Source organism: Rhinopithecus roxellana, chromosome 15 (assembly GCF_007565055.1).
Source record: "Rhinopithecus roxellana isolate Shanxi Qingling chromosome 15, ASM756505v1, whole genome shotgun sequence".
NCBI classification, from domain to species: domain Eukaryota; kingdom Metazoa; phylum Chordata; class Mammalia; order Primates; family Cercopithecidae; genus Rhinopithecus; species Rhinopithecus roxellana.
The window spans coordinates 14,996,281-15,019,716 of record NC_044563.1 but is presented as its reverse complement, the minus strand read 5'-3'; the positions used below and the strand labels follow the sequence as shown (position 1 = coordinate 15,019,716).

General features: G+C 44.6%; 1 protein-coding gene across 2 annotated transcripts; it reads right to left on the bottom strand.

Annotated features, from left to right (window-relative positions):
* Positions 1-4,667: 4,667 nt before the first annotated feature.
* On the bottom strand, positions 4,668-16,436 carry ACCSL (1-aminocyclopropane-1-carboxylate synthase homolog (inactive) like). Of its 2 annotated transcripts, none has more exons than XM_030918740.1 (14): positions 15,877-16,436; positions 14,273-14,379; positions 13,773-13,843; positions 13,303-13,372; positions 12,991-13,057; positions 11,939-12,036; positions 11,628-11,705; positions 11,181-11,281; positions 9,395-9,484; positions 8,588-8,633; positions 8,347-8,488; positions 6,186-6,328; positions 5,946-6,099; positions 4,668-4,807 (listed from the first exon to the last, which is right to left on the bottom strand). In XM_030918740.1, the coding sequence occupies exons 2-14, from the start codon at positions 14,291-14,293 to the stop codon at positions 4,725-4,727; spliced, it is 1,164 nt and encodes a 387-aa protein (XP_030774600.1). In that variant the 5' UTR covers positions 14,294-14,379; positions 15,877-16,436; the 3' UTR covers positions 4,668-4,724. The 2 variants fall into 2 exon arrangements, with proteins under 2 accessions (XP_030774600.1, XP_010376355.2); XM_010378053.2 differs by having other exon boundaries at positions 14,273-14,332; positions 15,877-16,430.
* Between the last annotated feature and the right edge of the window lie 7,000 nt (positions 16,437-23,436).

Here is a 23,436-nt window from a genome sequence, read left to right as displayed (position 1 = left end):
AAAACACACACACACACACACACACACACACACACACACACACACACAAAACAAAGGCCAGTTAGTCAAGCTTGTTAATGTAAATTCCTTTGATACCATCTCCAGGCCATAGGGGTCTAAAGTAGTCTTCTCTTCGTTCTCCCAGGTAGACAGAGGGACAGGATACCTTTTGTCTTTGTAAACCTATGTCCTACTTTTAGGCAAAAAGGGCCAGGGTAGAGAGCTTTCCTGAATCTGCTGCTGCTTGTCTTTAGCACAATCCTTCATGTTTTGGGGAGGCATGTCCTGGTCTCCCACATGTGGCTGCAACATTTGTTGAACTCTGGCTAGGCGTGGTGGCCCACGCCTGTAATCCCAACACTTTTGAGAGGACAAGGTTGGACCATCCCTTGAACCAAGGAGTTTGAACCAGCCTAGGCAACATAGAGAGGCCGTATCTCTACCAAAAAAAGTTTTTTGTGTTTTTGTTTTTGTTTTTTTGAGACGGAGTCTCGCTCTGTCGTCCAGGCTGGAGTGCAGTGGCAGGATCTCTGCCCACGGCAACTCTCGCTTCCCGGGTTCAAACAATTCTTCTGCCTCAGCCTCTGGAGTAGCTGGGACTACAGGCGTGCACCACCACACCCGGCTAATTTTTGTATTTTTAGTAGAGTCGGAGTTTCACTATATTGGCCAGGCTGGTCTTGAACTCCTGACCTCATGATTCGCCTGTCTCGGCCTCCCAAAGTGCTGGGATTGCAGGCGTGAGCCACCACTCTCAGCCAAAAGGTTTTTGTAAATTAGCCAGACATGATGACATGTGTCTGTGGTTTCAGGTACTTAGGAGGCTGAGGTGCAAGGATCACTTGAGTTCAGAAGGTAGAGGCTGCAGTGAATATGATCGTGCCACTGCACTCCCACCTGGGTATTTGCAAAACTCTGTCTAAAAAAACAAACAAACAAAAAAAATTACATGTATGTGTGTATATATATAATTTTTAAAGTATTTTTCAAACTTTGCCTAAGATCTACATATTCTGGCAATGGGTACAGTGGGCACCCAGTCCCAGGTACAGCTGCAATCTCTGAGGTGCCTTGAATGGGAAAATCTTCTTCCCCCATGGAAGGATATAAGCAGAATCTCTCAATACAGGTATGGCTGGGAAGGCATGGCTGTCTTCTGGCCATTCCACTTCTTGAGAACACCATCCCCAATGCCACAGAATATACTTCTTTTCAAATGCAAATGAAACATTAAGATAGACCACATGCTATAAACAAATTTGGCCATAAACTGTCTTAATAAATTGCAAAGGATTGACACCGTACAGTACATTCTCTAGTCACAATGAAATTAAAGTAGAAATCAATAACAAAGAAAGCTGAACAATCCCCAAATATTTGGAAACTAAGTTACATATGCTAAGCAAACCATTGATTTAAAAAAAGATATCACAAGGGAAATTAGAAAATACTTTGAATGATTAAAAACCAGCAGACCAAAGTTTATGGAATGTAGCTAAAATAATGCTAAGTGAGAAATGAATCGCTTGTAATGCATATATTTGAAATCGACTTAAATGATCTAAGCTTCCACATTAAGAAGCTAGAAAAAAAAGAGCAAATTAAATCCAGAGTAAATAGGAAGAAATAAAGAGCAGAAATGAAAGAGAAACAATAGAGAAAAATCAATGAAACCGAAAGTTGGTTCTTTGAAAAGTTCAATACAATTGATAAACAGATTGACTGATCCAAAAAACTCATTTTGTTGCAGAATTCTGCTCCTTAGTTCAGCTAAAACCGGGTTCTTGTCACACCACGAGGAAGGATTAGGAACACGGACACATTGAAGGGTGAGGGGAATGGAATTTACTAGGCGAAAAGGAAAAAAGAAAAATACTCTCAGCAGAACGAGAGGGAGTCCTGCTAACGGGCCCCCAACTCACAGATTGAATCCCAGGCCACCACACAGGAATTGCGGAGGCCAGGCTCCTCCACTCGGAGCATGGCCGCAGCTTCCTTGCCTCCATCTTGTTCTTCCAGTGCACAGATGGGTTGGAGATTTCTCCAGAGATCCTCCCCGTTATCTCCCTCCTGCATGTATCAATTTCATTATCAGGAAAGGAAAAGCAGATAAAACTAAAGGTCCTATATATATATTAAAAAGGATAACAGAATATTTATAACCAATTTTATGTCAATAATTAGATGAAACAGACAAACTTTATTGAAAGGCACAAATAACCAAATCCGATATAAGAAATAGAAAACTTGAACTGTCACAGAAATTGAATTTATAAGTAAAGCCATCCCACAAAAAAAACAAAACAAAAAAAAACTCCAGGCCCTTATGGTTTTAAAGCTGAATTCAACCAAACATTTAAAGATTGAAGAAGTTTTTGGACACAAACTTCTAGAAAATTAAGGAAGGCACGGTTTCGCTAACATCTATGAAACCAGTATTAATCATGATATTGAAACGAACAATTCATTATAAAAAAAAAAATATATATATATAGAATGATGTCTCTCTTGAATGTAAAATTCTTAAAATAGCAAACCAAAGTCAGTGATATATAAAAGGACAATGCATCATGATCAAACAGGGTTTATTGCAGCAATGTGAAGTTGCTTCAACATTAAGAAATCAATGTAATTTACTACATTGATAAGAGAAAAATCATATCTCTATAGATGCAGATCAAAAACATCTAACAACATTGAACCCTCATACATGGCAAAACTCCCAGCAAACTAGTAATAGAAGGAAACTTTGTTGGATGAGGGGCAGAATGAAAATACAGTAACATACTCAAGAGCAGAAGACTGCACTCGATGCTGCTAAGACTGAGAACAAGGCAAGCTGTCCTCTCAACCACTTTTATTCAATATTATACTAGAGTTTTTTAAAAAAGAACAATATCAGTCAGGAGCGGTGGCTCAGCTTGTAATCCCAGCACTTTGGGAGGCCAAGGCAGGCGGATCACTTGAGGTCAGGAGTTTGAGACCAGCCCAGCCAACATGGTAAAACCCTGTCTGTACTAAAGATATAAAAATTAGCTGGGCGAGATGGCGCATGCCTGTAGTCCCAGCTGCTCAGGAGGCAGAGGCAGGAGAATCGCTGAACCAGTGGCAGAGGTTGCAGTGAGCTGAGGTTGCGCCACTGCACTCCAACCTGGGCGACAGAGTGAGACTCTGTCCCAACAACAACAACAACACAAGCAAACTGACAATGGAGGTAAACAAATTTGGATTCGGAGCAAGTACGGCCGCAAACCCAAGTGACTAAAGTCACCAGTTGGTACTGTGAGCTCTTTCTTCATCCATAAAATGGTAGTAGTCCCTTCTCTGCCCACTTCGCAGCATCAGTGCTCTGATGTGCAAGGACTTTGCAGAGAAACTGATGGGTGGTGTGATTTGAACAGCTGACAACACTAGAAATGGAAATGGACAACCCCAGATGCTAGGGACTGAATGTGTCCCCCAACATTCATCTGTGAAATCCTAACCCCCAAGGTGATGGTATTAGAAGGTGAGCCCTTTGAAAGGTGATTAGGTCATGAAGGTGGAGGGAGACCTCTCACCCCTCTGCCACATGAGGTGATACTGGGAAGATGGGACCCTCACCAGATGCCAAATCTGCCAGGGCCTTGAACTTGGCCTTTCCAGCCTTCAGAACTGTGAGAAAGATTTGTTTCTAAGCCATCCACTTTGTGATATTTTCATATCATAAAGGGACTAAGACACCAAGTTTATCAGATTTTTTTTTTTTTTTTTTTTTTTTTGAGACAGGGTCTTACTCTATCACCAGGCTGGAGTACAATGGCACGATCATGGTCCACTGCAGGCTTGACCTCCTGGACTTAAGTGAGCCCCCCAGCTCAGCCTCCTGAATAGCTTGGACTAGAGGCACACATCACCACACCCAGCTAATTTTATTTTTTGTAGAGACAGGGTCTCAGTTGCCCAGGCTGGTCTCGAACACCTGGCCTCAAGCCATTCTCTGGCCTCAGCCTCCCAAAGTGCTGGGATTACAGGCTTGAGCCACCGTACCCAACAGGAGACTTTAAAAGCCTTTTGGGAAGGTAAAAGTAGAGCAAACTCTAGTATTTGGAAGCAGGAATACCTGCAATTATACTCCCACCTGCCTCTTAGCAGGTCATGTGGAAGTGGATGTGATTTCATAAGAATCTTATAGAACATTGCGTCCAACACCTGCAAAATGGTCCATCAATTAAGGATGACTTCTTTCTTTTTCTTGCCTGCTCTAGACAGTATTCTTTACATAGAACCTGCCTTAGAATTTAAAAATTAAAGAGGACAGAAAATCATTTGGCTTCCAAAGATGATTATGAAGAATATAAGCAAGAAAATAAGATGGGCCTAGAATTTAAGAGTATAGAATTTATTAGGTACTGAATATAAAAATAAACCATCTAAATAGGGGCCCAGAGAACTTCCTTTATTTCTCTAGGTGTCTCTAGGTCTTTCCACCCCAACCCCAATAAAAACATTTTGCATATATAATGGATAGCAAAGACTAAAAAGATGGAAAGCTTCCAAAGACAGCAGACACTCAGCTTAAGGAGGGTGATGACTGGGTCAGATGAGATCTTCCTGGGGGAGCCCACCATTTTCTCCATCACAACACTGACAAAAAGACACCCTGGCCTTCTGGACCAGAGGCTGTCATTAGTGGGTCCCTGAGCAAGTGATGGGCTGGAACTGCTGGTTGGGAGGCAGACGGCCTACTCCCTCATTGCATCCTCCAACTGCTTCACTATCAAAGCCTCCTTCTGCTCCTGCAGCACATCACAGAACCGATGCATGGCTAGAGGGTCCAAATGGGGACAGAGAGAAATAGTGATTTAGTGGGTTTGCAGGTGGGTCCCAGACAGATCCAGGTCATGGTCAACCATAAAAGCCTCTCATCCAGGGATCCTGAACTTCAGCCCTCCCATCTTTGGGATGGGTTTCCAAGTCTACATGTTACATCCCTGATTTCTTTTTGAGTATCATTGTTATGTCAGCCTGCGAGACATCTCAATATCTCATATCAAAGCCTGTACTCTGGGGCTTATGGCCTTGGCCTAATCAGGATTTCCATTTGCCTGTAGTGTCTCTGCACTCAGCCTATCTTCTATGCTAGCTCAAAAGAATTCTGCAACAAAACCCTTCATGAAAATGAACGATTCACTGCTATATTCCCAGCAGGTAGAACAGTATCTGGCATGTAGTGGAATGCAATAAATAACTGTTCACATGAATGTCCTATTCTCTATAACCTCAGAGGAGAATCTAAACTCTCTAGTATGGCATACAGGGACTTCCATGGTCACCTGCCTATCCATCTCACTTACTAGGCTGCCAGCCTCACAAGGGAAGAGTACTACTTTTTTTGTTTTTGTTTGTTTGTGTGTGTGTTTTTGAAATGGAGTCTCACTCTGTCTCCCAGGCTGGAGTGCAGTGGCGCGATCTCAGCTTACTGCAACCTCTACCTCCCAGGTTCAAGCAATTCTCCTGCCTCAGCACACCCCTGAGTAGCTAGGACTACAGGCGCACACCACCATGCCTGGCTAATTTTTTGTATTTTTAGTAGAGACGGGGTTTCACCATGCTGGCCAGGCTGGTCTCAAACTCCTGACCTCATGATTTGCCTGGCTCGGCCTCCCAAAGTGCTGGGATTACAGGCATAAGACACTGTGCCCGGCCTCAGAATAGTACTTTTTAGCTTGTTGGCCCAATGCCTCACTCAATGGCAGTCACAGAACAGATACCCCAAATGGGTAATGAATGGATAGGTGCTTGTGGTACATATCAGTTCTTGTTTGCAAAAGCACTTAACTAAAGATAGACATGGAAACAGGGAATAAAGGGCTAGATCTATAGGATGTTTAAGGACAGGGAGAAGATTGAGATATTAAATTGATGGGGCATCTTTAAAGGATAGGGAGGTGAGCTCCACTCACCCAGTTTTAGCCGGGGGAGCTCATCTGCAAAGATGAGGCAGAACCAGCCTGGCTCCTTACACATGTAGGCTTTGCCACGGGATAACAACAGCTTGTTGTCCAGGAAGCGGCAATAGAGGAGCCGTTCTTCTTCAAATGTACAGGGATCCAGGTACTAGGGAGGGCAGAGGAACAGAGCTGAGCCCAAGACCCAGCTGGCAGGTCTGCCCAAGAACACCTGTCCTCATTCCCAGAACACACCTTTTTCAAGTTGATCCAGACATAGAGGCCAGAGCTGCTGTTGTGAAAGGGGATCTCCAATGCCTTCAGCTTGGCAGTGATGTACTTGTGAGCTTCCCGGAGCCGGTAGCAATTGGTGGGTAGGTACACTTTGTCAATCCATTCTGGATGGGTAGAGGAAAAACTTTGTCACAGATATTACTACAGAAATCTACCGAGAGTTCCTTCCCAAATGCTCCCTTCCTGGGCTTCATGCAAGTTTGTTGTTTTTGTTTTGTTTGTTTAAAAAAAAAAAACAAAACAAAACCCAGAGTCTCCCTCTGTCACCCAGGCTAGAGTGCGATGGCACAACCTTGGCACACTGCAATCTCCACCTCCTTGGCTCAAGCGATTCTCATGTCTCAGCCTCCCAAGTAACTGGGACTACAGGTGTATGCCACCATACCCAGCTAATTTTTGTATTTTTAGTAGAGACGGGGTTTCACCATGTTGGCCAGGCTGGTCTCAAACTCCTGGCCTCGAGTGATCCATCTGCCTTGGCCTCCCAAAGTGCTGGGATTTTAGGTCTTAACCACTGTACCCCGCAAGCTATTTCTAAGACTAACTCTAGCATATTTGAGCTGATGGTGTCCACACCCAATACACCCACCTCTTATCTAAGGCTCTGGTAGAGACATTGGGCTTCTCAAAGGTCTAGTAGGAAAGTTCTCTGAGTTCACAGCCCTGAGGCAAGGAGTCAATCCCCTAATAGGGGTTGATGCTGCTGTTGTTAACTGGGCAAGCAGCAGGGACTCACAGCTCCTACCACCCGAATTTGAGCCTCATACAATGGAGTTGGAGGAATACATGTGTGCCCGGGGATGCTCTTGGCCAGTTGCCCTCAGCATTCATAGAACAGAACCACTTGGGGAACTATTAGAAGCCTTGATGCTCAGGCTATATATCTGATATAACTCAGGCTATATCAGGATCTTTGAAGACGGAACACACATGTCAATATTTAAGCTCCTTGGGAAACTCCCATGTCCATCCAAGATTGAGGACCAGCGTTCAAGGGGCTGGGATCTGGTTTCTGCCAAGTATCAAAGGTCTTGATATCTATGGAAGCATTCAGTTTGATTTCTCCTGTCTACCTCTCTCGCGTCCCAGACCTGAAAGCAAATTGTTTTCTAAACCAGCAAATATAATGATATTCGTTTGTTTCATTATATCCCAGCTATGAATTAAAACTTCCAGCTTCATATCTGTTCTATTACAGGGAAGTAAACAAAGTGAGTCTCTAAGCTTGGGCCATGGCTTTAAAGGGGAAAGTCCCTTCTGAGGCCAGCATTCACTTGAGATCCAAGTGAGGGGACGATGAATCCAGGTGCCACAGGCCCAGCCACACCAACTTGCCCAAATGGCAGCTCTCCTTTGGCCACCTTGGAAGATGAGATTATGTTGTATTAGAAGAGTCAGGGTGTTTGTTTTGTTTCTGGTTTTATAATCTTTGTCTAAAGCAAACAGTTTTGGGGACGGAAAATCTATATTCACATAAAGATTAATTTCTGAAGTTCCTACCTTTACAACTTAGAGTAGGATTAGCCATCCCACCTCTAGGCAGAACACAAGCTACCAGACATCCAGAAATTAAGCTCATCCTGTGGTTTTTTGTTTTTGTTTTTGTTTTCTGAGACAGAGTTTCACTTTTTCTACCGAGACTGGAGTGCAATGGCGCCATCTCAGCTCACTGCGACCTGCATTCTGCCTCCTGCATTCAAGAGATTCTCCTGCCTCAGCCCCCAAAGTAGCTGGGATTACAGGCGTGTGCCACCGCGCCTGGCTAATTTTGCATTTTTAGTAGAGACCGGGTTTCACCTTTTTGGCCAGGCTAGTCTCAAACTCCCGACCTCAAGTGATCTGCCCACCTCGGCCTCCCAAAGTGCTGCGATTACCCACGTGAGCCACCACACCTGGCCTCGTCCTGTGTTTAAAAACAGCACCTCCCTCTTCTGTCTACACCCTGCTGTGTTATCTGCCCTATCTTGCCCTCCTTCAAACTTCACGTCTTACCACAGTTAAATCTGAGACAGCAAATAGGGTCTCAGTATATTAAGGGCACATCAGAGACCCAAGCAAATCCAAGACTTCCCCATGGCCATGACATCCAGCCAACATGCTGGCCTGTGCTAGAGCTCAGTACCTGTGTTGTGGAGCAGTTGACACAGCTTGTGCTGTACAATGCCAGAAATACTGTGGAGGTAGCCAAAGGCACTCACAGCAGAGACCACCTCCTTGTTGTGGGTATACAGAGCACCAAAGCGGAAGCCAGAGATGCCAAAATCCTAGAGGAAGAAAAGTAGGAACAGGAACAAGTGTTTTGTCTGCCTTCTATTCCTGGTTCCTCCTCCTTCCCTAGCCAAGGAGAGAAAGCAATGGCTCACCTTACTGGTACCCCAGATCACATGGGTCCTATTGCGATCAGGCAAACTGAAGAAGAAATGGAAAAAATAACTAAGGTTATAGAGAAATAGTTGATGAAGATTTGGGGTATATGAGGGGAAAGTGGACTTGAGGTCAAAAAAAAGTGGACTTGCTCCTAGACAGCAGGGCCTATAGGGCCCAACGTTCAAGAAACAGTTGTCCCAGTTAAGCCAGGAAGTCAACACAAGGTATCCCTGAAGACCTAGAGGGAACAGAACCCAAGTGCCCACTGAATGAAGTCTAGGGCCTTCAGCCTGACATGTGGCTCTCCTACAGCTTGGCCAAAGCTACCTTCCTGGCAGTTGGCTCTTCAGATGTGGGTCACCATCATTTCTAGAACATGCCTGAATATTTCTTACTGCTCCATCTTTGGTGAAGCTGTTCCTTCTGCCAGGCTTTTCCTTCCCTTGCTTTGAATGCTGGAATCCCTTCTCTAGGGCCAGATACTACCTTCAGAAGGTTCTGCCTCCTTTTTCTTTCCCTGTGCTCTACTTATCAAGAAGCTCCTACCCTGGCATTTTATGAGGCTTTATTTTGACCTTTGACGGTAGACTTTCTACCTTGACCTCAAATTATTGTATACAAAATGGCGTATAGACTAGAAGACATTTAGGAGGAAAGATGATGCTTTGATTGCATTCACAGCCCCTGTGAGCAGTTAACTGGCTATGTGCTAGGAACTGAGTTAAGTTCATGTCACATAAACTCACCCTGCAAAACAAGAACCTTGTGGTTCTCATTCCCAACTCCAGCTGAGACCAACTCACCTTTTCATGCTCAGAACACTGTGGAATGTGATGGATTCATCAAACACAGACAGCATGTAAATCTCATCTATGATCACATGTAAGTTATACCTGTAGATTAGATGAAAGAAGAAGAATAAGGTCTAGCTTATCTCTAACCTTTTTTCTTTGCATGCTTTTTACAAGCATCTTTGTAATCTTGTCATGTCTTTTATAGTGTTCTCTGGACACAGATCATGCACTCCTACTGCCCCAGCAGCCCATCTGACCCTCCAAGGGGCATAGTAAGGTAGATGGGGTGATGCACCAGAAGGGACCCTTGGACCTAGCTTGGGGGTAATGAGAAGGAATAGGAACCAAAAGACACGTTGAGAACGTCTTGTCTAACCTTAGCTAACCATTCAACCATCAAGCAGAGACTATGGGAAGAGGTTGGGTAGCCCAGATAATTTTTAACTGGTAGAGTCAGGAGCTCCTAACTGCTTATGTGCCTCATTCATTCTCCCAACAATCGTCACTACTGTCATCTCCATTTCAGATAAAGAAACTAAGGCGGGCTGGGCACCATGGCTCATGCCTGTAGTCCTAGCACTTTGGGAGGCCGAGGCGGGTGGATCATGAGGTCAGGAGTTCAAGACCAGCCTGGACAACATGGTGAAACCCTGTCTCTACTAAAAATACAAAAATTAGCTGGGTGTGTTGGTGCATGCCTGCAATTGTAGTGACTCAGGAGGCTGAGGCAGGAGAATTGCTTGAATCCGGGAGGTGGAGGTTGCAGTGAGCTGAGATCCTGCCACAGCACTCCAGCCTGGGTGACAGAGCATGACTCTGTCTCAAAAAAAAGAAAAACCAAAAGGAAAAAAAGAAACTAAGGCTCTTAGCTGTAAAGTCAATTAGCAGGTGCTATAGCTGGGAGGTGAACCCATTCTATCCAATTCTTGCCTACCCCCTCTAGCATTTTTCCTCCTGACCCCTCGCTGCACCATTCATTGGTCTGGGTTAGTCATGAAGTTTGACTAAGTCTGTTTCTTATGGAAAATGGAAGGTTATCTGCCTTAAATAATAGGACTATTTCAGGACTCCAGAGAAAACTAAGGTTAACTTGTTCTTAGAAAGGAACGTAAAGCTCTGTAGGAACACGTCTTCATCCCACAAGGTCTGAGAGTGTCTTCCTCGGCACTCCAGCCCAAGTGGCTTCCGAAATGGATGGTGGGAGAAAGTACTTAAGCTTAAGTAGAAAAGTAACAAATTATATATTTTTAAGTGACATATTTCTCAGAAAACAAAACTATATTTTGACTGTTATGTAAATGTCAATACATAGGCTGAGGCTAGAAAGGAAATGGCAAAAAGTTTGAAGTGGTAAGTATGTGATAGCGTTTTCCTTCATTTTAATTTCAGTTTTATATAATTCTGCAAAGTATGATGTATAGTAAGAATATTTAAGGTAAATTACTTTTTGAGACAAAGTCTCACTCTGTTGCCTAGGCTGGAGCACGATCTCGGCTCACTGCAACCTCCTCCTCCCCGGCTCAAGCAATTCTCATGTCTCAGCCTCCCAAGTAGCTGGGATTGTAGGTGCCCGCCACCACGCCTGGCTAATTTTGTATTTTTAGTGGAGACAAGGTTTCACCCTGTTGGCCAGGCTGTTCTCGAACTCCTGACCTCAAGTGATCCACTGCCTCGGCATCCCAAAGTGCTGGGATTACAGGCATGTGCCACCAGATCTGGCTCTTGACTACTTGACTATAAGTGACGGGAATCCTTTCAAGGAACATTACCTAGTCTCAAGGGGTGGAACTCATACCTCTTGGCAAATTCCAGGTATTTCATTAGCGAGTCTGGGGAGTAGATGTCACCCACAGGATTCTGAGGGTTGATTAGCACAAGGCCTCGGACCTTTTTCCCCTAAGAAAAACCCAAATATAACTGAGTGAATACAAGTCCTTTGCATCTACCCTAAATTCAGCCAAGGATCTTTTACAGGTCAGGCACCCTAAAAGGCCTAGGTAGGGTCTTGAAGCAGCAACTACTCTACTGCCCAAAGAGGGGGAACAGGAAGGAAGTCTGGGGCTGCTATAACATCCCCATAGGACTCAGGGATCTAGAGGGACACACCCCTGGATCATTCACTGTCTCTTCCAACTAAGGACAGCCCACCAGGTCTTGGTGAACAAGCAGTACCAGAGTTTCAATACTCAAACCCCTTTCAGGACCAGCAGTGGCCATCCTAAAAATATGGTTCCCTCCTTACCTCAAGCCTAGCTTCAAGCAGGGCTTCCTCTAACTTGCCTACAGTGAGCTGGAAAGGTTGAGTGTTTGTAACAGTGACCTGGAAGAGAAACATTATGTGAGAAGTGTCTCTTAAAGTCTAAGCCTTGATTCCTCTTTCCCATAAGCCGCAGATAATCCTCTGCCTTCATACCAGAGTGCCAGTCCCCGTGCCTTCTCCACCCCTACCCAACCACTTAGATGGGTAGAAAGCAAGCCCTTCTACCCCTTTAAGTGTCCCCAGAACAGTCCATTGTCTAGGTGTATGGAGCAGGGAAGGGGCCCCATTCAGACCTCACTCTCCAGGTAGACAGGAATCAACTCAACCTTTGCATACAGGCGGGAGCTAAAGGCAAAGCCACCATAGAAGGGAGCAGGGACCAGGAAGGCCTCTGGAAACAGAGAGACAGAGCCATCATTTCAAAGTCTCCCAATAAGAGCCTGTTGCCAGGCTCCCCAAACTAGCAAAGCTGGCAACCAAAAAAAAAAAAAAAAAAAAAAAAGTCAGTTTCACGATCCTTTCTACCTGGGGATTAATGTTCTTAGGTTCAGGTGCTATGAAAGTTATCCATTATTATAGACACCACTGGGGGAAACAAAACTCTAGTTTCTTCTTTCCAGGTACACTAAAGAAGAGGGAAGAATATCACCGAATAACTCAGAATCCAGGGCACAAGTTAAGCAAGGCTCACTAGCAGATGGAGCAATGGTTATTAGGAAAGTCTCAACTGATCCAGGCCAAATATCAGAGGTCAAGGTCCATGCGCAAGGAGGGCTCCAGTTGTTTGGACCTGGGGATCTCACTTTCTTTTCTTCCCATCCATTTGGCCTTACTGATGAGTTAAGAGAAGCTCCTTTGCATGAAAGGGACTATCTTAGCCATTTCTTTTGATGCATCCGGAGCTCTTTGACATTGGAGCCTCTTGCTTAAGCATTGTTACGGGGGAGGTTGAGAACAGTCCACTCAACCTTGTTTGGTCCAGGACTAATTAACCTTTTTCTGAAGAGATAAGAAATCTATACTGTCTGAGCCTGTTGCCATGGCTCTCTGTATTGCAGCTGAGCCCAAAAGCCCAGCCATGAACATAGTAGGTAGGCCCCCATCGTCATTCCTGGGGCATACCTCCTTGAGGTCCATCATGTCTCTCTTCCATTAAATGGAGAATCCAAACCCCTTGCTCCCACAGAAATAGGACGATAACCTAGTCAGTGTGGGAGAAGGCCCACCACTGTGGGGAAAAGGCCTTGAGTCAGGACGCTCTTCTTCTTCAAAGTCCAGTGCCTGTGTGTTCCTACCCACATTGCTAGTATTTCACTGAGAGGGAAAGCAGAGCCCACTGACTTACCGCCTGGATCACATAGAACCATGGCCAGGGCAGAGAAGACAGAGCAGCAGCCATTTAGAACAACCACCTGAAGACAACACATGAGAAGCAGAAGTCAAAATACCTATGTGAGAAGGGGTAGTCACGCTTTCTCCATCCTCCTGGGTGGAACAGGCACAGGGAACCTCCTCAGCTGGGACACATTGGCCTTCACACTGCCCTGGCCCCTGAGAGTCTCCACTGGTTCTCCTTGTACCCCCTAGAAAGGGCAGAGCATCCTCCAAGAATATAGCCCTCCACCAGGGTGGCAGCAAGGCTGGGAAACTGACTCACGTTTTCTGGATCAAGTCGGGTAGGTGCCCTGCAGTAGTAGGTCAGGAACCGGGCCACTTCTTCCCGCAGGCTGTAAACAGACCCAGAGAGACCTTGTGGTTCCTGAGCCCCTTTCCTCACTCATGGTCTGGATGGCCATTGTCCAACCTAATAGGGACCTTTGCTACCCCGTCCAACCTCGTATCACAGGGCTACTGACTGAGACCATCAACTCCCCAAGTCACACAGACAATAAATGAGAGTTGGCACAAGAACTCGGGCCTTTTGAATTATTCCTACTACACCAGGAATAACCCTTCCTACTATACCAGGCTGCCTCCTGATGAAGTTTTGCTCTAGGCATTTTCTAGACGTTATTACCCAAAGAGACAGGGAGGTAACCAACCAGGAATTTGGTGCCTTGAATCCTCCTTCTGGATAAGGACAGCTGCCTGTGGGACCAAGAGACCCTAAATCTGAAAGTCACTTACAACGGCTGCCCTCTCCAATCAGGGTACTGCAGCAAGGCGTCCTCAATGCAGTTCATGTCCCTTTCTTGCAACTGTTGACAAATAGAACATGAAAACAGGTAGGCCAGGGAAGTCCAAGAGGCCTCATCCTACTCCTAGTTCATACAAGAGTGTTTGCCCTCCACATACGTGACCTCCTAGAAAGGGTATGGGTATACACACTGAGTGCTCCTTAATGAATGGAGGCTACCATCTTGTCATAAATTACACAAGTAGATACCTCACTGGGAAGTATTTGACCCGGAGGTTCCCATAGCAACCTTCCCACCATATACCTAATCAGAGAATACTTCTGGACAGTCAGCAAGGCCAGGAGGTTAAATGTGCTATTCTAGAAGCTATTTCTTCACTCTTCTTCCAAGCTCCTATGTCTCACCCCTGTATCTACCACAGCTGAGGAGCATGCTAGGGGGACTAAGCTTTGAAGGGGCGGGTCCCAACACAGCCCAGAACATCCTTACTCTTTCAGTCATCAGATCCATGCAGAGCTTGTTCTCACTGGTGCCAAGGTTAATGAAGCCCTGGAGATGGAAGGAATCCAAGATCAGGTCAGTCCTCTTGCTCCACCCTGTATAGATCCCTTGAAACACGCTAAGAAATATTCATCTCAGATTAGCTCAAATGGAGATCTCACTGCCCACGAGGCAATTCAATCCAAATTTGACAACTTTACACGTTAGGAAAGCTTTCTGTGAACCCAAAATAGTATAGCTTGCAAATTTCCCCCTTAGAGCCACATAAATAAGTTATGTCCTATCGACCAGTCATTGAGTTCTTATTATGTGCCAGACACTAGACCAAGTGTTCCACATGAGTTGTCTCAATTCCTGAGAAGAAGGTTCTATATACTCCAATTTAAAGAGTGAAGTTTAGAAAAGTTGAATAACCTACTAGCCATGTGACCTTGGGTGATAGGTAGAACTCTACCTACCTGACTCCTGACCCTGGACCCTTAATCCCCAAGGCCCCACCTGGCACCTACCTCTGCTACTTCTCCTTACACATTAGGGCCTTCTAAGTTATTATGGGAGAACAGAAAGAACAGAAGGGGAAGGTATAGCTAATGTTGCCCTCCACCCTCTGGTTGGAGAGCTGCTAAGGACCCCCTTTGCTGGAAGCCTTTCATTAGTTCCCCAGTGCCCTTAGGGTAACATGCTTTTTTTTTTTTTTTTTTGAGCTAGGGTCCCACTCTGTCCACTCTGTCAACCCAGGCTGGAGTGCAGTGGCATGATCTCAGCTCACTGCAACCTCCACCCACTGGGGTCAAGTGATCCTCCCACCTCAGCTTCCCAGATAGTTGGGACTATAGGTGTGCGCCACCACGCCTAGCTAGTTTTTGTAATTTTTGTAGAGATGAGGTTTCACCATGTTGCCCAGGCTCATCTCGAATTCCTGGACTTGAGCAATCCACCAACCTTGGCCTCCCAAAGTGCTGGGATTACAGGCGTGAGCCACCATGCCCGGCCCCTTAGGGTAACATCTTAACATCTCCCATCCACCTCTGTTCACACCTCCTGCCACAGCACCAGTGGTCCCTACTCTGGCCACTGGACCTCCTTTCCCAATCACTCCTAGCCCTTCGCATCTTGAAGGTTTTACCTGTGCTGTTCCTCCTGCCTGTAGGGTCTTGGCCATGACCATCACCACATGGCTGGCAGATTCAGCCTTTAAGACATCTTCCCAGACCACCTGAAGTGGGCATCCCTTTCATACTCTTGGGAAGATGATTAATGTCTGTGCCCCAGTTGCTGACTCCATTCATCACTATACTAAGTTCTGTAATGGCAGGTTCATTTGCCCCTGTGACCACAGGGGCCAACTCCTAATAATTAAGAGCTGGGATTTAGGGAAAGGGAAGGATTTGGGGGTGGAGGAAGTTTTCCAACTTTCTGGGGCATTGTCACTTTATTTCTGCAATTACTCCCTTATCTGCAAGATGACAAGAGTGCCCATTTCATAAGGCTATAAAGAATGAGAGCACATACAGCACTTGGCCCAGGACTCAGTAAATCCAAGTGACTGGAGCCCGTAAGGATGCTGCCCATCCCCCACCCCAAATTCTCACCAAGGTGTTCTTGTCCTTATGATATTTATCTTTTTGGTAGGCATTGTAGTCCTGGAAGCTTGACTGATAGAAGACAGAGATGTCAATCCCACGGTTGGATAGGTCACGGCTGACAAAGGCAGCTTCACAGTCACTCAGTTGGGGAACTGGATCAGGCTGCCCAGACAATTGGTCCCTCTGCCCATATTTGACATCACCCCTAGAGTCCTCAGAAGGAAGAGGCACTTGGAGCTCCAGGTCACTTGCGGCCTCAGACTGTAGGAGGTTGATCATCCGGCATATTAAGCAACTCAGAAGGGCTTCCTTCTCACGGATGGCTTGTGTGTGCCTCCTTTCCTCCAGTGACAGCCCCTGTCTGCTCATCAGCTGCACAAAATGCTCCCTCATGGCTTGCCGCAAGTGCAGTGTTATCTCCAGCAGCTGGGGATAGATGCTGTGGTCTCTAGGGACCTGGTCTCTCCTCTGGCCGGAGGGCACAGGAAGGGTGTCTGACCAATGACTCATACTCCAGGTATCTTTACTGGCCTCTGCAGGCTGCCTGGCACCTACGGAGAAAGAGACCATTGACATTGGAGCAAAGGAGGATCTCCTGGACCCTCGGTTCCAGGAATGGATGGAGACAGAACAGATCTCAAACTTGTTCTTCTTACTTCCATACCTTGGTTATATGACCAGATTTGTTCATGAAGAGTTACCTACTCATTAGGGCAATGAGTACGTGGCCCCCAGCCTAGACACTGAGTGCTCTACTTCAATGGCATTAGAATGTGTTCTGAGGAAGAGCAGGGGGATATGAACAAGGAGGCTCTGGATTCTCCACCCTGTTCTTCAACCTGAGCAGTTCCTGCTTTGTTTGGTTAAATAGGAAAAAAGCGTTTCTACTGCTCAAAAACAATCACCATCACTACCCACTGAGTAAAACATTCTGCTAGAATCAATTAATGCCTGAGGGCCAAATCTGGCCTGCCACTTATTTTTGTAGCTAGTTTTATTGGAACACAGCCCCATTCATTTATTTATGCCTTGATTATGGCTGCTTTTGTATTACAATGGCAGAGTTTAATAGTCATGACAGAGACCATGTGACAGAGACCATATGGTCCACGGAGCCTAAAATATTAACTGTCTGGGCTGGGCGCGGTGGCTCACGCCTGTAATCCCAGCACTTTGGGAGGCCGAGGTGGGCGGATCATGAGGTCAGGAGATCGAGACCATCCTGGCTAACACGGTGAAACCCCGTCTCTACTGAAAATACAAAAAATTAGCTGGGCGAGGTGGTGGCGCCTGTAGTCCCAGCTACTGGGGAGGCTGAGGCAGGAGAATGGCGGGAACCCAGGAGGTGGAGCTTGCAGTGAGCCGAGATCACGCCACCGCACTCCAGCCTGGGAGACAGAGCGAGACTCCATCTCAAAGAAAAAAAAAAAAAAAAAAAAAAAAAAAAATATATATATATATATATATATATATATGTGTGTATATATATATATATATATATATATATATATATGTGTGTGTATATATATATATATATATATATATATATATATATATGTGTGTATATATATATATATATATATATATATAAACTGTCTGGCCCTTTACAGAAAAGGTTTGCCAAGCCCTGTTCAAGAACATCAGCCCTGCTTTTTGTCTGTTGTTCTCCAGGTTGGCCATACCAGATACTCAAAGCCTTTAGATTCCTCAGTTCCTCTATCCTCACTTGGCTTCCTGCAAATGCCTTCCACCTACTCACTGCGACAGCTGCCTTAGGCTTCCATCACTTGTAACTATAGGCTAGGTACATGGCTCTCAAACTTTGAAGTCCATTACCAAGTCCTTCAGTAATCACCTGGAGGGCATGGTAGGAAACAGATGGTGAGACCTCACTCCTGAATTTTGAGTCAGTGTGTCTGGGGTGAGACCTGCGAATCCTCACTTCTAGCAAGTTCCTGGGACTATACTTAGCAAATTTTCCTTTTTTCTTTTTTCTTTTTGGAGGGACTGGGTCTTGCTGTGTCACTCAGACTGAAGTGCAGTGGCACGATTATGGCTTACTGCAACATACTTCCAACGATTAGGATTAGCCTTACTCCTGAAAACAAGTTAAATACTGAACAAGACCAAAAAATACCTCCTTAAAGCCTCAAAGAATCAGTAAATCAGATAGCAAGATCCCAGGAGGTAGGAAAGCTTGAGGCCAACAGCTGCCGCTACTTCTTTAAAACAATCCTCATATCCCAAGACACCAAGACCCTTTTTTCTAAAAATCTACATCTATGCCCATTCCACCAAATGCTACAATTCCAAGTTTTTCCCCTTAAGTAACACCCACTACACACACACAAACAAAAAAAACCTCGTTGCTTCTTTTATAAATTTATGGCACCAGTACTTCAGGGTACCAAACACTCTGTCCAACTTCTTCAAACCATGTTCAGTTTGCCTGTGATGTTCCCATTGCTACCTATACCTCCCCTTAATGACATTTAATATTGTTACTTGTTCAGTGTCTGCCCAGGTCAGCCTTCATTATTACATTCTTAGCACAATACCTTGGCACATAGGCAACTAACATAGTTAATGAGTAGGAAAGGCATAACCACAAGGATGTTGCCAAGTCAGGGCAGCGATGAGCCATAAATGAAGACTTTGGCCATGGAAGGTGAAGCAATAGACAGAGAAAGCCACAGAACAAAGCTGTGTCAAGTCTTGACTTAGGATCCCAACCTTTCATCAGTGATGCAAAAACTTTATTCAGTGTTAGGAACATACTGATGCGAAAGAAACTGAATATGAGTGTTTATGCCTAGATAAACCCTCTCTTCCACAAGCAAGAACTTTGCTCTGGCCCAAATTCCCTGTCCTAGAAGAGATTCTTTTTTTTTTTTTTTTTTTTTTTTTTTTGAGACGGAGTCTCGCTCTGTCGCCCAGGCTGGAGTGCAGTGGCCGGATCTCAGCTCACTGCAAGCTCCGCCTCCCGGGTTCACGCCATTCTCCTGCCTCAGCCTCCCGAGTAGCTGGGACTACAGGCGCCCGCCACCTCGCCCGGCTAGTTTTTTGTATTTTTTAGTAGAGACGGGGTTTCACCGTGTTAGCCAGGATGGTCTCGATCTCCTGACCTCGTGATCCGCCCGTCTCAGCCTCCCAAAGTGCTGGGATTACAGGCTTGAGCCACTGCGCCCGGCCAAAGAGATTCATTTTAATGGGGCTCTCAACTCTGTAGGTAAGTCACACTATCTTTCCAAAATACTTGATTATCATAAAGCATTTCAAGGGCCAGGTGAGAGTCCTTTGGTTTCGCCTTCCAAAAGGTGGTGCCTATCATCCCTGTTGGTCCTGCGGAGTGCTAGTGGAAACAGCCAAGATGGGGTGGTAACCTCCCTCCAATGAACAAGAAGGTACTGTCACTGGGTATCTTCTTCCTTCTCCCAGGACTGGGAGAGTATCTTTGTATCTTTGTCCTGTGTCACTATAACAACAAAGTCAAAGATGGGACAGCTCTTTGGACAGCTCTGTAACATCAGCCAGCTCAGCCCATGGTCCCAGAATTTTAGTTATTCCAGTTCAGTTAAATTAGGGGCTCTTAGACTTCTTGCCATGGAAGTCCTTGCTGTTAACAAAGTCCCACTAGTCTGCGCCATATACCAAGCACTCAGCCAGGGACTCCAGGCACATAGGAAATGGGGACCAGAATGGGACAGGGAAGCTGAAGGCCAGTGTGGCCTAGTAGGCAAATGGAGGAGGAAACTTGTTTAAAATAGTTAGAATGAGAACCTCCCAGGGCAGATTTACATAGCAGAAGTTGGGGGCCAAGGCAGTTAACTGAAAGTAACGCATTTTCCTGGTAAAAAAAATTTTTTTTTTTTTTTTTGGCGGTGTGGTGGGGGGTTGTTTGTTTTTGAGACAGAATCTCACTCTCTTGCCCAGGCTGGAGTACATTGGTGCAATCATGGCTCACTGCAACCTCTGACTCCTGGGCTGCAGCGTTCCTCCCACCTCAGTCTCCTGAGTAGCTGGGACTACAGGTGCATTCCACTACACCCAGCCAATTTTTGTGTATCTTTTGTAGAGATGGGGTTTCATCATGTTGCCCAGGTTGGTCTCAAATTCCTGGGCTCAAGTGATCCTCCCGCCTCAGCCTCCCTAAGTGCTAGGATTGTAGGCACAAGCCACCATGCCTGGCCCCAAGATGTGTTCTCTGATAACAAAGTGAGTATGCAGCAAGACTAGGAGTAAACCTAGAAGCTGGACTTCTGCCAAGACTCATCTTTCTATGGGAAAAGTCTATTGTAAATGATATCATTCCACAAAGGCAACAATGCCCCTATACCTCAGCCCTGAGTTGTCTAGTACCGGGGATATACCAATCCTCTCCTCAAGTCTTCTTGGCTATACCATTGGTTTCAATATTCCTCAGCCTCCCACCATCTACCTTTCAATTTACTCAGGGGCCTTCTATAGCAGCTAGAACCAGTATCCCAAGATCAGCCCAGTGGATGCTAGCAGCCTTTCAACAAGAGCTGAAAGACAGATCTTAAATAGCAGAAGTTGGGGAGGGGAAGTGAATGTGGGAAATGAAGTGAGAACAGGCTGGCAGTTCACTTTTGATACCAGCACATGGCTATACCATTTACACAAGGATACTTCTAGTATCACTTTTTCTAGTGCCCTGCAAGCCTTTATAACTCTGTCTTGGTCCTCCAGCCTTCCTTCTTCTTGCCATATACCAGCCTCCTCTGGTGTCTCAGCACTCTCAGCTAATTCAGATTCTTCCTTCTGGGTATGGCAAGTATGATAGGGATTACAGAATCGTCTTCATGTGCATGTAGGGGGAAGCAAGGTATTTGGGGATATAGATCCCTAGATATAAGGTACAAAAGTGAAAGCTCAGGTAGAAGTACCCTTGACAGGCCTAGACTCTGTTCTATAATTGCTGCTCACTAATTGTAGGATGTTGGAAAAATTACTTCCCCTGTCTGGGCATCAGTTTCTCTGTATGTAAGATAAGAAGAATGTGATGAAACTGAAGGCCAGTGAAGATAAGTACCTTCTAGGGTCTCGCATTAGAGCCAGGATTTAAACACAAGCCTCCCATTTTAGCCCTAGAAAGCAGAGTGAACTAGTAGAAAACCAGTCCTTGCATGAACTCCAGCCTGGCTTCACGTCACATAATACCCAGAAAGTCTCAAGTTCTGAGATTGGGTTAAATCATACTGTATTTTGGTGACTCAAAATTCCTGGTAGAAGTGAGCAAATACTCTGGAAGCTGTTACCATAGAGTACATTGCTCAAAGAATTTTTAAAATATTGTGTCCAGCATATAGAAAATCAGGTACATGAATAAACAGCATGACCTAAAACCACCAGCACAGACAATAGAAAGACCGACTGGTCTCCAGCTATTGGGAGTAGATAAAATAATTACTTTTCTGTTGAAGGAGATAAAATCCAAGTTTAAAAATTGAAAGAAAATTAAGATTTATTAAAATAACAGATTTGAAAGAAAACAGGAGATCCCCAGAAGTTAAAATATAAGGACCAAAAATTTAAAACCTCTAAAGATAAAATTACTAACCTGGAAGGAGAGGCTGAAGAAACTTTCTGGAATGAGGCATGAAGACAAGAGAAAGAAAGAGAATATGAAAAAAATCTAACACACACACATATATATATTTGTTTGGAGTCCCAAAAGAAGAGGAAATGGGGCAAAAACCATTTGAATAAGATGTATCTTCAGTGCTAGATAGTTAGACATCAAAGCATGGATTCAGGAAGCCCAAATGCTAACTAGGATAAGGAAATCTACACTTACGTTGAAACTACAAAACCAAGACAAAGATAACATCTCAAAAGGAGTCCAGGAAAAAAAAATGTACCTTTCAAGGAACAACAGATCAAAAGCTAACTTCATCAGCAGTAGAAACCTGAAGACAGTGGGATGTCATTTTCAATGTACTGAAAGAAAATAAGTCCACTTAGAATCTTGTGACCATCACAGGATCCATATTTCCACAGGCAGTACCAATTCCTCAGAACAGTGGTTGCCAGGGGAGAGGTGTAAGAAACTGACTGCACTGGGGCCCAAGGAACTTTTCTAGGGAAATGGAGGTGATCTCTATTTGATGGAGTGGTAGGTAGATGGTGATAGCCATTTGTCCAAGCTCAAATGGTACACTTATGAGTCTTATTAGACTTAAATAGATTTAAAATGTAGCTATAATGTATTCTAGCAGAGACGTAGTTCAGTCAAATATGTTTATTTTTGAGACAGGGTCTTGCTCTGTCACTGAGACTGGAGTGCAATGGTGCAATCACAGCTCACTGCGGCTTCAACTTCCCAGACTCAAGCAATCCTCCCACCTCAGCCTCCCGAGTAGCTGGTATCACAGATACACACCACCATGCCCAGCTAATTTTGTTGGATTTTTTGTAGAGACAAGGTCTCACCTTGTTGCCCAGGCTGGTTTCAATCTCCTGGGCTCAAGTGATTTGCCCACCTCAGTCTCCCAAAGTGCTGGGATTACAGGTGTGAGCCACTGCACCCAGTCAACAACTTTATTTTAAATGCTAGCCTTTCCAGTGGAAAGACCAGGATGGGGTTGGGCCCAAGATTTACACAGGATATTTGCATAATTATTTTATAGTAGAAAAAAGTGAACTAGTTCCAAAAAAGACAAGCTAATCAAATAAAGAAAAAAAAAAAAGGAAGGCTAGGCATAGCGGCTCACACTTGTAATCCAAACATTTGGGAGGCTGAGGCAAGAGAATGCCTTGAGGCCAGGAGTTGGAGACCAGCCTCATCAACATAGTGAGATCTCATCTCTACCAAAAAAATAAAAATAAAAAATAACAGGAGAAAGCACGTACAGAGAAATAAGGGCTAAAGACTCTTTTGAATAGTTCTATGGCTACACTTCAATCTGGATGAAGTGGACAATTTAGTATAAAAACTGAAATTATTAGTCCTAATCCCAGAAGAGAAAAAAATCTAAACAAATCAGTTCCCATAGAAGTTAGAAAAGAGCTAACTCCCTAAGCAAGTATCTGGCCCAGACTGTCTCACAGATGAATTCTATCATATATTTAAAGGAGTATATGACTATTTAAACGCTATTTAAATTATTTTAGAGAAGAAAAATCCCGCATTTTCTACTCAAATAAATAGTGATAAAGATTTGATGAAGTTTAATGAAGAACTACGGATGAATTTCACCTATGAGTAGATTATCAATATCTTAAAAACTGAATAGCATTCAGCAAACGGAATCCAATGGCACCATAAAATAACCTTATGACCAAGTGGGGTTATACGTGAATGTAAGACTAGTTTAATACTATTATTTATATCAACTTTTCATTAATAGATCCTAGGGAGTTTTAAAAAATCAATTATATCTATAGATGCTAAAAAGACACCTGACAAAATTCAGCACCCATTCTTTATTTGGACAACGTATTAAAATGAATGGTACCTATTTAACATGAAACATCTCTCAGCTAAAAAGCCAGCCTCCTACACAATTAGGAAACAATGGAAGGATTCTCATAAACAAGGTAAGG